Source organism: Schistocerca cancellata, chromosome 4 (assembly GCF_023864275.1).
Source record: "Schistocerca cancellata isolate TAMUIC-IGC-003103 chromosome 4, iqSchCanc2.1, whole genome shotgun sequence".
NCBI classification, from domain to species: Eukaryota; Metazoa; Arthropoda; class Insecta; order Orthoptera; family Acrididae; genus Schistocerca; species Schistocerca cancellata.
Window position 1 is genome coordinate 156560560 of NC_064629.1, and position 17528 is coordinate 156578087.

Consider the following 17528-nt stretch of genomic DNA (forward strand, 5'->3'; position numbering starts at 1 on the left):
GGATCTCCGTGCCGGCACGCTCACAGGAGCTCAGTCCGTCAGTTCACCTGATGATGGCGACATGTTTGATCGCCGAAATATTGTGCCCGTTGGACACTATAGACCGGCAGCATACTCGTGGATATTTTGATTATCAAATACGCCGGGAGAAACTCAAGAATCTATTGTATGTCAGTTAATAAAAGATAATCTTATAATATACAATGGATTAAAAGTTAATCTAATATTGTACTGTGAATTCACATTGAATACTACTAATGAAATAAAAGAATTTAGATTCTCAACATACAAATATACAATCACAAATGAAAAAGATCTAAATAAATTTTATATAAAAGGTAAACGTGAAATGTTAAAACGTATGTATGATTTTCAAGATAGAGGATCTGGATGGATGTTAAATAGAATAATTGGATTACAATTAGGCATTAACAAATATACACCATTACGTGGTTCATCTTATATGGAATTACCACTTAAAATACGAAATAAGAAAGCATGTGTAAATGTTAAAAATAATGATCAAAAATGCTTTCTGTGGTCTATAGCATCAGCATTATATCCAGTTGATCGTACAAAATGTAAGAATCCTGATCGAACTAGTAATTATGAAAATTATATTGATGAATTAGAATCTAAAATTGGTCCAATAGAATATCCAGTTAAAATTGATAACATACCTAAATATGCAAATAAGCTCAATATAACTATTAATGTATATGCATATAATGAAAAATATGAAATATATCCATTACAGACAACTAAAGATGAAAAACCAAAACATGTTGATTTATTATACATGAAAAATAATAATCAAACACATTATTGTTGGATTAAAAATTTATCACGATTAGTTAGATCTCAATTTACAAAACATACTGAAAATATTTATATATGTAAAATGTGTTTACAGCATTACAGTTCAGAAGATAAATTAAGTATACATAAAATCGATTGTTCAAAACATGAATCATCTAAAATTATTGTACCTCAAAGAGGTGAATATATAACATTCAAAAACTATAATCATACAATGTATGTTCCATTTGTTATATATGCTGATTTTGAAAGCTTATTATTGAAAATGGATAAATGTACACCAAACCAAAATAAATCATACACACTGAAATATCAAAAACATGAACCATCTGGATTTTGTTACTATGTGAAATATATACATGGTCATTATAAAGATCCAGTTGTATATAGAGGACAAAATGCAGCTAAAACATTCATAGAAATGATTAAAAATGAAGTTGATGAAATTGGTGAAATATATTCACAAACTGAACCGATGAATAAGTTAACAGATGAACAAATAAAAATACATAATGAATCTAATAATTGTACATTATGTAAATCAGTATATACACCAGATAATAAAAAAGTACATCATCATGATCATTTAACTGGTAATTATATAGCACCATTGTGTAATGAATGTAATCTTAAACTTCAACAACCAACATTTGTACCAATATTCTTACACAATCTAACTGGTTATGATTCACATTTATTTATTAAAGAACTTGGTTATGATAATAAAGATATTGATTTGATACCAAATAATGAAGAAAAATATATTAGTTTTGGTAAACATACAAATAAGTTAAAAATGAGGTTTATTGATACATTTAGATTTATGGCATCTTCATTAGATAAACTATCATCTAATTTATCAAAAGATAAAATGCTCAATATTAAGCAATTCTTTAATGATGATGAAATAGATTTAGTTATTAGAAAAGGTGTGTACCCATATGATTATATGGATAATTGGAATAGATTTAACGAAACACAATTACCATCTAAAAATGAATTCTATAATAAACTGAATGAGTGTAATATAGGTGATGATGATTATAAAAATGCACAAATAGTATGGAATAAATTCAATATTAAAAATCTAGGTGAATATCATGATTTATATCTAAAAACAGATGTGTTATTATTAGCTGATGTATTTGAGAACTTTAGAGATACATGTATGAAATCACATGATTTAGATCCAGCATGGTATTATACAGCACCTGGTTTATCATGGGATTCAATTTTAAAAATGATGAATCAGCCATTAGAATTATTACATGATTATGATATGATTTTAATGGTTGAAAATGGAATAAGAGGTGGTATATCACAATGTTGTAAAAGATATGTAAAAGCAAATAATAAATATCTAAATGATTATGATAAAAATAAAGAATCAAATTATCTAATGTATTTAGATGCTAATAATCTATATGGTTATGCCATGTCACAATATCTACCTTATGGTGGTTTTGAATGGTTAAATTATCCTGAATTTTATATAAACTATTGGAATAAATTTATAATGAATATGAAAGATGATTCTGATACTGGATATATATTAGAAGTAGATTTAGAATATCCAATTGAATTACATGATAAACATAAAGATGTACCATTAGCACCAGAAAACATGGGTAAACTATTAACTACATTATATGATAAAACAAAATATGTTGTACACTATAGAAATTTAAAACAATAGCTATCATTAGGAATGAAATTAAAAAAGATACATCGTGTTTTAAAATTTAATCAAAGTGATTGGTTGAACAAATATATTGCTTTTAATACAGAAATGAGGAAAAAAAGCAAAAAATGAATTTGAAAAAGATTTCTATAAACTAATGAATAATAGTGTGTTTGGAAAAACAATGGAAAATATACGTAACAGAGTTAACATAAAATTAGTATCAGATGGAAGAAAATGTGATAAATTAATAGCTAAACCTAATTTTAAACATAGAACAATATTTAATGAAAATCTAGTAGCTATTCATAAGAATAAAACTGAAATTAAATTTAATAAACCAATTTATATTGGTATGAGTATATTAGATTTATCAAAAGAATTAATGTATAATTTCCATTACAATGTAATGAAACCTAAATATGATACAAATATTGAATTATGTTATCAAGATACAGATAGTTATATATACAATATAAAAACAGATGACTTTTATGAAGATATGAAAAATATGATTGAGCATTTTGATACAAGTGATTATCCAAACAACAATATATATAATATACCACAAGTGAATAAAAAAGTATTAGGTAAAATGAAAGATGAATGTAATGGTAAAATTATGAAAGAATTTATTGGATTAAGATCTAAAATGTATGCATATAAAGTAAATGAAAAAGAAACTAAAAAATCTAAAGGTGTTAAGAAATGTGTTGTAAATAATAGAATAACATTCGATGACTATAAACATTGTTTATTCAATAAGAATGAACAATATAGAACTATGAATTTAATTAGAACCATTAAACATGAAATATACACAGTTGAACTAAATAAGATAGCATTAAGTCCACATGAGGATAAAAGGCATATTATGGGTGATGGAATAAATACATTACCACTTGGACATTATAGTATATGTTAATTCAGATTACATAGTTGTATATCGTAGATATTGTATATTATAGATATTGTATATATTTTTATATTGTATATATTTTATATTTGTTTATTGTACATATATCATATTGTATATATTATTATAGATATTATTCATTAATATATTGTATGTATATTACAATAGTATATGTTGTATTGTATATATTCTTTGATTGTATATATTTGTGTTAGATTAATCATTTCATAGGCCTACAACTTATTTGGGACACTTTTTGGCATTTCCCTATTTTCAGATGTAGTTAACACCAAAAAATGATCAAAAAGTCGATTTTGATATAAAATGACTTTAAAATAGCATAAAAATTGGTAAAAAGTGGTCGATTTCGATAACTGGGGCAGAACATACATTTCATATCTACTCATATTTGCTCTTTTCCCATATTTGCGTCTTTCCCATATTTGCGTCTTTGCCACATTTGTGTCTTTGCCAAATTTCCGTCTTTGCCACATTTGCGTTTTTCCCATATTTGTGTTTTTCCTATATTTGCGTTTTTCCCATATTTGCGTTTTTCCCATATTTGCGTTTTTCCCATATTTACGTTTTTCCCATATTTGCGTTTTTCTCATATTTGCGTTTTTCCCATCGTTGCGTTTTTCCCATATTTGCGTTCTTCCCATATTTGCGTTCTTCCCATATTTGCGTTCTTCCCATACTTGCTGACTTCCCATATTTGCGTTCTTCCCATATTTGCGTTCTTCCCATATTTGCGTTCTTCCCATATTTGCGTTCTTCCCATATTTGCGTTCTTCCCATATGTGCGTTTTTCCCATATGTGCGTTTTTCCCATATGTGCGTTTTACCCCTATTTGCGTTTTCCCCATATTTGCTTTTTTCCCTTATTTGCGTTTTTCCCATATTTGCGTTTCTCATATATTTCGTGAACCTTTGACTATTCAGACTATGTCCTACCAACCAATTCTTTCGTCTTGTCAAGTTGTACCACAAGTTTATCTTCTCCCATATTTGCATTTTTCCCATATTTGCGATTTTCCCATATATGCGTTTTTTCCATATTTGCGATTTTCCCATGTTTGCGTCTTACCCATATTTGCGTCTTTCCCAAATTTGCGTCTTTCCCCTATTTGCGTCTTTGCCACATTTGCGTTTTTGCCACATTTTCATCTTTGCCACATTTGCGTCTTTGCCACATTTGCGTCTTTGCCACATTTGCGTCTTTGCCACATTTGCGTTTTTCTATATTTGCGATTTTCCCATATTTGCGTTTTTCCCATATTTGCGTTTTTCCCATATTTGCGATTTTCCCATATTTGCGATTTTCCCATATTAGCGTTTTTCCCATATTAGCGTTTTTCCCATGTTTGCGTTTTTTCCATATTTGCCCTATTCCCATTTTTGCGTTTTTCCCATAATTGCGTTTCTCCCATATTTGCGTTTTTCCCATATTTGCGTTTTTCCCATATGTGCGTTTTTCCCAAATGTCCGTTTTTCCCATATGTGCGTTTTTCCCATATGAGCGTTTTTCCCATATTTGCGTTTTCCCCATATTTGCTTTTCTCCCTTATTTGCGTTTTTCCCATATTTGCGTTTCTCATATATTTCGTGAACCTTTGACTATTCAGACTATGTCCTACCAACCAATTCTTACCTCTTGTCAAGTTGTACAAGTTTATCTTCTCCCATATTTGCATTTTTCCCATATTTGCGATTTTCCCATATATGCGTTTTTCCCATATTTGCGATTTTCCCATATTTGCGTCTTTCCCATATTTGCGTCTTTCCCAAATTTGCGTCTTTCCCCTATTTGCGTCTTTGCCACATTTGCGTCTTTGCCACATTTGCGTCTTTGCCACATTTGCGTCTTTGCCACATTTGCGTTTTTCCCATATTTGCGTTTTTCCCATATTGGCGTTTTTCCCATATTTGCGTTTTTCCCATATTTGCGATTTTCCCATATTTGCGATTTTCCCATATTAGCGTTTTTCCCATATTAGCGTTTTTCCCATGTTTGCGTTTTTTCCATATTTGCCCTCTTCCCATTTTTGCGTTTTTCCCATAATTGCGTTTCTCCCATATGTGCGTTTTTCCCATATTTGCGTTTTTCCCATATGTGCGTTTTTCCCAAATGTCCGTTTTTCCCATATGTGCGTTTTTCCCATATGAGCGTTTTTCCCATATTTGCGTTTTCCCCATATTTGCTTTTCTCCCTTATTTGCGTTTTTCCCATATTTGCGTTTCTCATATATTTCGTGAACCTTTGACTATTCAGACTATGTCCTACCAACCAATTCTTTCGTCTTGTCAAGTTGTACAAGTTTATCTTCTCCCATATTTGCGTTTTTCCCATATTTGCGATTTTCCCATATTTCCGTCTTTCCCATAGTTGCGTCTTTCCCAAATTTGCGTCTTTCCCATATTTGCTTCTTTGCCATATTTGCTTCTTTGCCACATTTGCGTCTTTGCCACATTTGCGTCTTTGCCACATTTGCGTCTTTGCCACATTTGTGTCTTTGCCACATTTGCGTTTTTCCCATATTTGCGTTTTTCCCATATTTGCGTATTTCCCATATTTGCGTTCTTCCCATATTTGCTTTTTTCCCATGTTTGCGTTTTCCCCATATTTGGGTTTTCCCCATATATGCGTTTTCCCCATATTTGGTTTTCCCCATATTTGCGTTTTCCCCATATTTGCGTTTTCCCCATATTTGCGTTTTCCCCGTATTTGCATTTTCCCCATATTTGCGTTTTTCCCATATTTGCTCTTTTCCCATATTGGCGTCTTTGCCACATTTGAGTCTTTGCCAAATTTCCGTCTTTGCCACATTTGCGTTTTTCCCATATTTGCGTTTTTCTTATATTTGCGCTTTTCCCATATTTGCGTTTTTCCCATATTTGCGTTTTTCCTATATTTGCGTTTTTCCCATATTTGCGTTTTTCCCATATTTACGTTTTTCCCATAATTGCGTTTTTCTCATATTAGCGTTTTTCCCATAGTAGCGTTTTTCCCATAGTTGCGTTTTTCCCATATTTGCATTCTTCCCATATTTGCGTTCTTCCCATATTTGCGTTCTTCCCATATTTGGGTTCTTCCCATATTTGCGTTCTTAACATATTTGCGTTCTTCCCATATTTGCGTTCTTCCCATATTTGCGTTCTTCCCATATGTGCGTTTTTCCCATATGTGCGTTTTTCCCATATGTGCGTTTTTCCCATATTTGCGTTCTCCCCATATTTGCTTTTCTCCCTTATTTGTGTTTTCCCCATATTTGCGTTTTTCCCATATTTACGTTTTTCCCATATTTGCGTTTTTCACATATTTGCGTTTTTCCCATAGTTGCGTTTTTCCCATAGTTGCGTTTTTCCCATATTTGCGTTCCTCCCATATGTGCGTTCTTCCCATATTTGCGTTCTTCCCATATTTGCGTTCTTCCCATATTTGCGTTCTTCCCATATTTGCGTTCTTCCCATATTTGCGTTCTTAACATATTTGCGTTCTTCATATATTTGCGTTCTTCCCATATTTGCGTTCTTCCCATATTTGCGTTCTTCCCATATGTGCGTTTTTGCCATATTTGCATTTATCCCATACTTGCGTTTTTGCCATATTTGCGTTTTTGCCATATTTGCGTTTTGCCATATTTGCGTTTTTGCCATATTTGCGTTTTTGCCATATTTGTTTTTTTGCCATATTTGTTTTTTTGCCATATTTGCTTTTTTGCCATATTTGCTATTTAGCCATATTTGCTTTTTTGCCATTTTTGCTTTTTTGCCATATTTCCTTTCCTGCCATATTTGCGTTTTTGCCATATTTGCTTTATTGCCATATTTGCGTTTTTGCCATATATGCATTTAACCATATTTTGGTTTTTCCCATATTTAGGTTTTTCCTATATTTGCGTTTTAACCATATTTGCGTTTTTCCCATATTTGCGTTTTTCCCATATATGCGTTTTTCCCATATTTGCTTTTTTGCCATATTTGCGTTTTTGCCATATTTGCGTTTTTGCCATATTTGCGTTATTGCCATATTTATATTCTTGCCATATTTGCGTTTATGCCATATTTGCGTTTTTGCCATATATGCGTTTTCGCCATATTTTAGTTTTTCCCATATTATCGTTTTTCCAATATTTGCAGTTTTCCGATATTTGCGATTATCACATATTTGCGATTTTCCCATATTAGCGTTTTTCCCATATTTGCATTTATCCCTTTTTTGCGTTTTTCCCTTGTTTGCGTTTTTCCCATATTTGCCTTTTTCCCATACTTGCGTTTTTCCCATAATTGCGTTTCTCCCGTAATTGCGTTTATCCCATATATGCGTTTTTCCCATATTTGCGTTATTCCCATATGTCCGTTTTTCCCATATGTGCATTTTCCCCATAATTGCGTTTTTCCCATATTTGCTCTTTTCCCATATTTGCGTCTATCCCATATTTGCGTCTTTCCCATATTTGCGTCTTTGCCAAATTTCCGTCATTGCCACATTTGCGTTTTTCCCTTATTTGCGTTTTTCTCATATTAGCGTTTTTCCCATAGTTGCGTTTTTCCCATAGTTGCGTTTTTCCCATATTTGCATTCTTCCCATATTTGAGTTCTTCCCATATTTGCGTTCTTCCCATATTTGCGTTCTTCCCATATTTGCGTTCTTAACATATTTGCGTTCTTCCCATATTTGCGTTCTTCCCATATTTGCGTTCTTCCCATATGTGCGTTTTACCCCTATTTGCGTTTTCCCCATATTTGCTTTTTTCCCTTATTTCCGTTTTTCCCATATTTGCGTTTCTCATATATTTCGTGAACCTTTGACTATTCAGACTATGTCCTACCAACCAATTCTTTCGTCTTGTCAAGTTGTACCACAAGTTTATCTTCTCCCATATTTGCATTTTTCCCATATTTGCGATTTTCCCATATATGCGTTTTTCCCATATTTGCGATTTTCCCATGTTTGCGTCTTACCCATATTTGCGTCTTTCCCAAATTTGCGTCTTTCCCCTATTTGCGTCTTTGCCACATTTGCGTTTTTGCCACATTTTCATCTTTGCCACATTTGCGTCTTTGCCACATTTGCGTCTTTGCCACATTTGCGTCTTTGCCACATTTGCGTTTTTCTATATTTGCGATTTTCCCATATTTGCGTTTTTCCCATATTTGCGTTTTTCCCATATTTGCGATTTTCCCATATTTGCGATTTTCCCATATTAGCGTTTTTCCCATATTAGCGTTTTTCCCATGTTTGCGTTTTTTCCATATTTGCCCTATTCCCATTTTTGCGTTTTTCCCATAATTGCGTTTCTCCCATATTTGCGTTTTTCCCATATTTGCGTTTTTCCCATATGTGCGTTTTTCCCAAATGTCCGTTTTTCCCATATGTGCGTTTTTCCCATATGAGCGTTTTTCCCATATTTGCGTTTTCCCCATATTTGCTTTTCTCCCTTATTTGCGTTTTTCCCATATTTGCGTTTCTCATATATTTCGTGAACCTTTGACTATTCAGACTATGTCCTACCAACCAATTCTTACCTCTTGTCAAGTAGTACAAGTTTATCTTCTCCCATATTTGCATTTTTCCCATATTTGCGATTTTCCCATATATGCGTTTTTCCCATATTTGCGATTTTCCCATATTTGCGTCTTTCCCATATTTGCGTCTTTCCCAAATTTGCGTCTTTCCCCTATTTGCGTCTTTGCCACATTTGCGCCTTTGCCACATTTGCGTCTTTGCCACATTTGCGTCTTTGCCACATTTGCGTTTTTCCCATATTTGCGTTTTTCCCATATTTGCGTTTTTCCCATATTTGCGTATTTCCCATATTTGCGATTTTCCCATATTTGCGATTTTCCCATATTAGCGTTTTTCCCATATTAGCGTTTTTCCCATGTTTGCGTTTTTTCCATATTTGCCCTCTTCCCATTTTTGCGTTTTTCCCATAATTGCGTTTCTCCCATATGTGCTTTTTTCCCAATATTTGCGTTTTTCCCATATGTGCGTTTTTCCCAAATGTCCGTTTTTCCCATATGTGCGATTTTCCCATATGAGCGTTTTTCCCATATTTGCGTTTTCCCCATATTTGCTTTTCTCCCTTATTTTCGTTTTTCCCATATTTGCGTTTCTCATATATTTCGAGAACCTTTGACTATTCAGACTATGTCCTACCAACCAATTCTTTCGTCTTGTCAAGTTGTACAAGTTTATCTTCTCCCATATTTGCGTTTTTCCCATATTTGCGTTTTTCCCATATTTGCGTTTTTCCCATATTTGCGTTCTTCCCATATTTGCGTTTTTCCCATGTTTGCGTTTTCCCCATATTTGTGTTTTCCCCATATATGCGTTTTCCCCATATTTGGTTTTCCCCATATTTGCGTTTTCCCCATATTTGCGTTTCCCCATATTTGCGTTTTCCCCGTATTTGCATTTTCCCCATATTTGCGTTTTTCCCATATTTGCTCTTTTCCCATATTGGCGTCTTTGCCACATTTGAGTCTTTGCCAAATTTCCGTCTTTGCCACATTTGCGTTTTTCCCATATTTGCGTTTTTCTTATATTTGCGCTTTTCCCATATTTGCGTTTTTCCCATATTTGCGTTTTTCCTATATTTGCGTTTTTCCCATATTTACGTTTTTCCCATATTTACGTTTTTCCCATAATTGCGTTTTTCTCATATTAGCGTTTTTCCCATAGTAGCGTTTTTCCCATAGTTGCGTTTTTCCCATATTTGCATTCTTCCCATATTTGCGTTCTTCCCATATTTGCGTTCTTCCCATATTTGCGTTCTTCCCATATTTGCGTTCTTAACATATTTGCGTTCTTCCCATATTTGCGTTTTTCCCATATTTGCGTTCTTCCCATATGTGCGTTTTTCCCATATGTGCGTTTTTCCCATATGTGCGTTTTTCCCATATTTGCGTTTTCCCCATATTTGCTTTTCTCCCTTATTTGTGTTTTCCCCATATTTGCGTTTTTCCCATATTTACGTTTTTCCCATATTTGCGTTTTTCACATATTTGCGTTTTTCCCATAGTTCCGTTTTTCCCATAGTTGCGTTTTTCCCATATTTGCGTTCCTCCCATATGTGCGTTCTTCCCATATTTGCGTTCTTCCAATATTTGCGTTCTTCCCATATTTGCGTTCTTCCCATATTTGCGTTCTTCCCATATTTGCGTTCTTAACATATTTGCGTTCTTCATATATTTGCGTTCTTCCCATATTTGCGTTCTTCCCATATTTGCGTTCTTCCCATATGTGCGTTTTTGCCATATTTGCGTTTATCCCATACTTGCGTTTTTGCCATATTTGCGTTTTTGCCATATTTGCGTTTTGCCATATTTGCGTTTTTGCCATATTTGCGTTTTTGCCATATTTGTTTTTTTGCCATATTTGTTTTTTTGCCATATTTGCTTTTTTGCCATATTTGCTATTTTGCCATATTTGCTTTTTTGCCATTTTTGCTTTTTTGCCATATTTCCTTTCCTGCCATATTTGCGTTTTTGCCATATTTGCTTTATTGCCATATTTGTGTTTTTGCCATATATGCATTTAACCATATTTTGGTTTTTCCCATATTTAGGTTTTTCCTATATTTGCGTTTTAACCATATTTGCGTTTTTCCCATATTTGCGTTTTTACCATATATGCGTTTTTCCCATATTTGCTTTTTTGCCATATTTGCGTTTTTGCCATATTTGCGTTTTTGCCATATTTGCGTTATTGCCATATTTATGTTCTTGCCATATTTGCGTTTATGCCATATTTGCGTTTTTGCCATATATGCGTTTTCGCCATATTTTAGTTTTTCCCATATTTTCGTTTTTCCAATATTTGCAGTTTTCCGATATTTGCGATTATCACATATTTGCGATTTTCCCATATTAGCGTTTTTCCCATATTTGCATTTATCCCTTTTTTGCGTTTTTCCCTTGTTTGCGTTTTTCCCATATTTGCCTTTTTCCCATACTTGCGTTTTTCCCATAATTGCGTTTCTCCCGTAATTGCGTTTATCCCATATATGCGTTTTTCCCATATTTGCGTTATTCCCATATGTCCGTTTTTCCCATATGTGCATTTTCCCCATAATTGCGTTTTTCCCATATTTGCTCTTTTCCCATATTTGCGTCTTTCCCATATTTGCGTCTTTCCCATATTTGCGTCTTTGCCAAATTTCCGTCATTGCCACCTTTGCGTTTTTCCCTTATTTGCGTTTTTCTCATATTAGCGTTTTTCCCATAGTTGCGTTTTTCCCATAGTTGCGTTTTTCCCATATTTGCATTCTTCCCATATTTGCGTTCTTCCCATATTTGCGTTCTTCCCATATTTGCGTTCTTCCCATATTTGCGTTCTTAACATATTTGCGTTCTTCCCATATTTGCGTTCTTCCCAGATTTGCGTTCTTCCCATATGTGCGTTTTTCCCATATGTGCGTTTTTCCCATATGTGCGTTTTTCCCATATTTGCGTTTTCCCCATATTTGCTTTTTTTCCCTTATTTGTGTTTTTCCCATATTTGCGTTTTTCCCATATTTACGTTTTTCCCATATTTGCGTTTTTCACATATTTGCGTTTTTCCCATAGTTGCGTTTTTCCCATAGTTGCGTTTTTCCCATATTTGCGTTCCTCCCATATGTGCGTTCTTCCCATATTTGCGTTCTTCCCATATTTGCGTTCTTCCCATATTTGCGTTCTTCCCATATTTGCGTTCTTCCCATATTTGCGTTCTTAACATATTTGCGTTCTTCATATATTTGCGTTCTTCCCATATTTGCGTTCTTCCCATATTTGCGTTCTTCCCATATGTGCGTTTTTGCCATATTTGCGTTTATCCCATACTTGCGTTTTTGCCATATTTGCGTTTTTGCCATATTTGCGTTTTGCCATATTTGCGTTTTTGCCATATTTGCGTTTTTGCCATATTTGTTTTTTTGCCATATTTGTTTTTTTGCCATATTTGCTTTTTTGCCATATTTGCTATTTAGCCATATTTGCTTTTTTGCCATTTTTGCTTTTTTGCCATATTTCCTTTCCTGCCATATTTGCGTTTTTGCCATATTTGCTTTATTGCCATATTTGCGTTTTTGCCATATATGCATTTAACCATATTTTGGTTTTTCCCATATTTAGGTTTTTCCTATATTTGCGTTTTAACCATATTTGCGTTTTTCCCATATTTGCATTTTTCCCATATATGCGTTTTTCCCATATTTGCTTTTTTGCCATATTTGCGTTTTTGCCATATTTGCGTTTTTGCCATATTTGCATTATTGCCATATTTATGTTCTTGCCATATTTGCGTTTATGCCATATTTGCGTTTTTGCCATATATGCGTTTTCGCCATATTTTAGATTTTCCCATATTATCGTTTTTCCAATATTTGCAGTTTTCCGATATTTGCGATTATCACATATTTGCAATTTTCCCATATTAGCGTTTTTCCCATATTTGCATTTATCCCTTTTTTGCGTTTTTCCCTTGTTTGCGTTTTTCCCATATTTGCCTTTTTCCCATACTTGCGTTTTTCCCATAATTGCGTTTCTCCCGTAATTGCGTTTATCCCATATATATGCGTTTTTCCCATATTTGCGTTATTCCCATATGTCCGTTTTTCCCATATGTGCATTTTCCCCATAATTGCGTTTTTCCCATATTTGCTCTTTTCCCATATTTGCGTCTTTCCCATATTTGCGTCTTTCCCATATTTGCGTCTTTGCCAAATTTCCGTCATTGCCACATTTGCGTTTTTCCCTTATTTGCGTTTTTCTCATATTAGCGTTTTTCCCATAGTTGCGTTTTTCCCATAGTTGCGTTTTTCCCATATTTGCATTCTTCCCATATTTGAGTTCTTCCCATATTTGCGTTCTTCCCATATTTGCGTTCTTCCCATATTTGCGTTCTTAACATATTTGCGTTCTTCCCATATTTGCGTTCTTCCCATATTTGCGTTCTTCCCATATGTGCGTTTTACCCCTATTTGCGTTTTCCCCATATTTGCTTTTTTCCCTTATTTCCGTTTTTCCCATATTTGCGTTTCTCATATATTTCGTGAACCTTTGACTATTCAGACTATGTCCTACCAACCAATTCTTTCGTCTTGTCAAGTTGTACCACAAGTTTATCTTCTCCCATATTTGCATTTTTCCCATATTTGCGATTTTCCCATACATGCGTTTTTCCCATATTTGCGATTTTCCCATGTTTGCGTCTTACCCATATTTGCGTCTTTCCCAAATTTGCGTCTTTCCCCTATTTGCGTCTTTGCCACATTTGCGTTTTTGCCACATTTTCATCTTTGCCACATTTGCGTCTTTGCCACATTTGCGTCTTTGCCACATTTGCGTCTTTGCCACATTTGCGTTTTTCTATATTTGCGATTTTCCCATATTTGCGTTTTTCCCATATTTGCGTTTTTCCCATATTTGCGATTTTCCCATATTTGCGATTTTCCCATATTAGCGTTTTTCCCATATTAGCGTTTTTCCCATGTTTGCGTTTTTTCCATATTTGCCCTATTCCCATTTTTGCGTTTTTCCCATAATTGCGTTTCTCCCATATTTGCGTTTTTCCCATATTTGCGTTTTTCCCATATGTGCGTTTTTCCCAAATGTCCGTTTTTCCCATATGTGCGTTTTTCCCATATGAGCGTTTTTCCATATTTGCGTTTTCCCCATATTTGCTTTTCTCCCTTATTTGCGTTTTTCCCATATTTGCGTTTCTCATATATTTCGTGAACCTTTGACTATTCAGACTATGTCCTACCAACCAATTCTTACCTCTTGTCAAGTTGTACAAGTTTATCTTCTCCCATATTTGCATTTTTCCCATATTTGCGATTTTCCCATATATGCGTTTTTCCCATATTTGCGATTTTCCCATATTTGCGTCTTTCCCATATTTGCGTCTTTCCCAAATTTGCGTCTTTCCCCTATTTGCGTCTTTGCCACATTTGCGCCTTTGTCACATTTGCGTCTTTGCCACATTTGCGTCTTTGCCACATTTGCGTTTTTCCCATATTTGCGTTTTTCCCATATTTGCGTTTTTCCCATGTTTGCGTTTTTCCCATATTTGCGATTTTCCCATATTTGCGATTTTCCCATATTAGCGTTTTTCCCATATTAGCGTTTTTCCCATGTTTGCGTTTTTTCCATATTTGCCCTCTTCCCATTTTTGCGTTTTTCCCATAATTGCGTTTCTCCCATATGTGCTTTTTTCCCATATTTGCGTTTTTCCCATATGTGCGTTTTTCCCAAATGTCCGTTTTTCCCATATGTGCGTTTTTCCCATATGAGCGTTTTTCCCATATTTGCGTTTTCCCCATATTTGCTTTTCTCCCTTATTTTCGTTTTTCCCATATTTGCGTTTCTCATATATTTCGTGAACCTTTGACTATTCAGACTATGTCCTACCAACCAATTCTTTCGTCTTGTCAAGTTGTACAAGTTTATCTTCTCCCATATTTGCGTTTTTCCCATATTTGCGATTTTCCCATATTTCCGTCTTTCCCATAGTTGCGTCTTTCCCAAATTTGCGTCTTTCCCATATTTGCTTCTTTGCCATATTTGCTTCTTTGCCACATTTGCGTCTTTGCCACATTTGCGTCTTTGCCACATTTGCGTCTTTGCCACATTTGTGTCTTTGCCACATTTGCGTTTTTCCCATATTTGCGTTTTTCCCATATTTGCGTTTTTCCCATATTTGCGTTCTTCCCATATTTGCGTTTTTCCCATGTTTGCGTTTTCCCCATATTTGGGTTTTCCCCATATATGCGTTTTCCCCATATTTGGTTTTCCCCATATTTGCGTTTTCCCCATATTTGCGTTTTCCCCATATTTGCGTTTTCCCCGTATTTGCATTTTCCCCATATTTGCGTTTTTCCCATATTTGCTCTTTTCCCAAATTGGCGTCTTTGCCACATTTGAGTCTTTGCCAAATTTCCGTCTTTGCCACATTTGCGTTTTTCCCATATTTGCGTTTTTCTTATATTTGCGCTTTTCCCATATTTGCGTTTTTCCCATATTTGCGTTTTTCCTATATTTGCGTTTTTCCCATATTTGCGTTTTTCCCATATTTACGTTTTTCCCATAATTGCGTTTTTCTCATATTAGCGTTTTTCCCATAGTAGCGTTTTTCCCATAGTTGCCTTTTTCCCATAGTTGCGTTTTTCCCATATTTGCGTTCCTCCCATATGTGCGTTCTTCCCATATTTGCGTTCTTCCCATATTTGCGTTCTTCCCATATTTGCGTTCTTCCCATATTTGCGTTCTTCCCATATTTGCGTTCTTCCCATATGTGCGTTTTTGCCATATTTGCGTTTATCCCATACTTGCGTTTTTGCCATATTTGCGTTTTTGCCATATTTGCGTTTTGCCATATTTGCGTTTTTGCCATATTTGCGTTTTTGCCATATTTGTTTTTTTGCCATATTTGTTTTTTTGCCATATTTGCTTTTTTGCCATATTTGCTATTTTGCCATATTTGCTTTTTTGCCATTTTTGCTTTTTTGCCATATTTCCTTTCCTGCCATATTTGCGTTTTTGCCATATTTGCTTTATTGCCATATTTGTGTTTTTGCCATATATGCATTTAACCATATTTTGGTTTTTCCCATATTTAGGTTTTTCCTATATTTGCGTTTTAACCATATTTCCGTTTTTCCGATATTTGCGTTTTTCCCATATATGCGTTTTTCCCATATTTGCTTTTTTGCCATATTTGCGTTTTTGCCATATTTGCGTTTTTGCCATATTTGCGTTATTGCCATATTTATGTTCTTGCCATATTTGCGTTTATGCCATATTTGCGTTTTTGCCATATATGCGTTTTCGCCATATTTTAGTTTTTCCCATATTTTCGTTTTTCCAATATTTGCAGTTTTCCGATATTTGCGATTATCACATATTTGCGATTTTCCCATATTAGCGTTTTTCCCATATTTGCATTTATCCCTTTTTTGCGTTTTTCCCTTGTTTGCGTTTTTCCCATATTTGCCTTTTTCCCATACTTGCGTTTTCCCATAATTGCGTTTCTCCCGTAATTGCGTTTATCCCATATATGCGTTTTTCCCATATTTGCGTTATTCCCATATGTCCGTTTTTCCCATATGTGCATTTTCCCCATAATTGCGTTTTTCCCATATTTGCTCTTTTCCCATATTTGCGTCGTTCCCATATTTGCGTCTTTCCCATATTTGCGTCTTTGCCAAATTTCCGTCATTGCCACATTTGCGTTTTTCCCTTATTTGCGTTTTTCTCATATTAGCGTTTTTCCCATAGTTGCGTTTTTCCCATAGTTGCGTTTTTCCCATATTTGCATTCTTCCCATATTTGCGTTCTTCCCATATTTGCGTTCTTCCCATATTTGCGTTCTTCCCATATTTGCGTTCTTAACATATTTTCGTTCTTCTTATATTTGCGTTCTTCCCAGATTTGCGTTCTTCCCATATGTGCGTTTTTCCCATATGTGCGTTTTTCCCATATGTGCGTTTTTCCCATATTTGCGTTTTCCCCATATTTGCTTTTTTCCCTTATTTGTGTTTTTCCCATATTTGCGTTTTTCCCATATTTACGTTTTTCCCATATTTGCGTTTTTCACATATTTGCGTTTTTCCCATAGTTGCGTTTTTCCCATAGTTGCGTTTTTCCCATATTTGCGTTCCTCCCATATGTGCGTTCTTCCCATATTTGCGTTCTTCCCATATTTGCGTTCTTCCCATATTTGCGTTTTTCCCATATTTGCGTTCTTCCCATATTTGCGTTCTTAACATATTTGCGTTCTTCATATATTTGCGTTCTTCCCATATTTGCGTTCTTCCCATATTTGCGTTCTTCCCATATGTGCGTTTTTGCCATATTTGCGTTGATCCCATACTTGCGTTTTTGCCATATTTGCGTTTTTGCCATATTTGCGTTTTGCCATATTTGCGTTTTTGCCATATTTGCGTTTTTGCCATATTTGTTTTTTTGCCATATTTGTTTTTTTGCCATATTTGCTTTTTTGCCATATTTGCTATTTTGCCATATTTGCTTTTTTGCCATTTTTGCTTTTTTGCCATATTTCCTTTCCTGCCATATTTGCGTTTTTGCCATATTTGCTTTATTGCCATATTTTCGTTTTTGCCA

General features: G+C 34.4%; 1 protein-coding gene across 1 annotated transcript; it reads right to left on the reverse strand.

The window, feature by feature from the left end:
• Window positions 1-14851: 14851 nt before the first annotated feature.
• On the reverse strand, window positions 14852-15951 carry LOC126183967 (uncharacterized). The gene is made up of 2 exons (XM_049926318.1): window positions 15483-15951; window positions 14852-15438 (listed from the first exon to the last, which is right to left on the reverse strand). The coding sequence occupies exons 1-2, from the start codon at window positions 15949-15951 to the stop codon at window positions 14852-14854; spliced, it is 1056 nt and encodes a 351-aa protein (XP_049782275.1).
• Window positions 15952-17528: the final 1577 nt, after the last annotated feature.

Bases quoted from the DNA above. Each gene is read 5' to 3' on its own strand.
- LOC126183967 (XM_049926318.1), bottom strand. From the start codon at position 15,951: ATGGCAAAAACGCAAATATGGCAGGAAAGGAAATATGGCAAAAAAGCA. The intron at 15,439-15,482 runs GTAAATATGGGA...ACGCAAATATAG, and splicing joins AACGCAATTATGGGAAAAAC to GAAAAACGCAAATATGGGAA.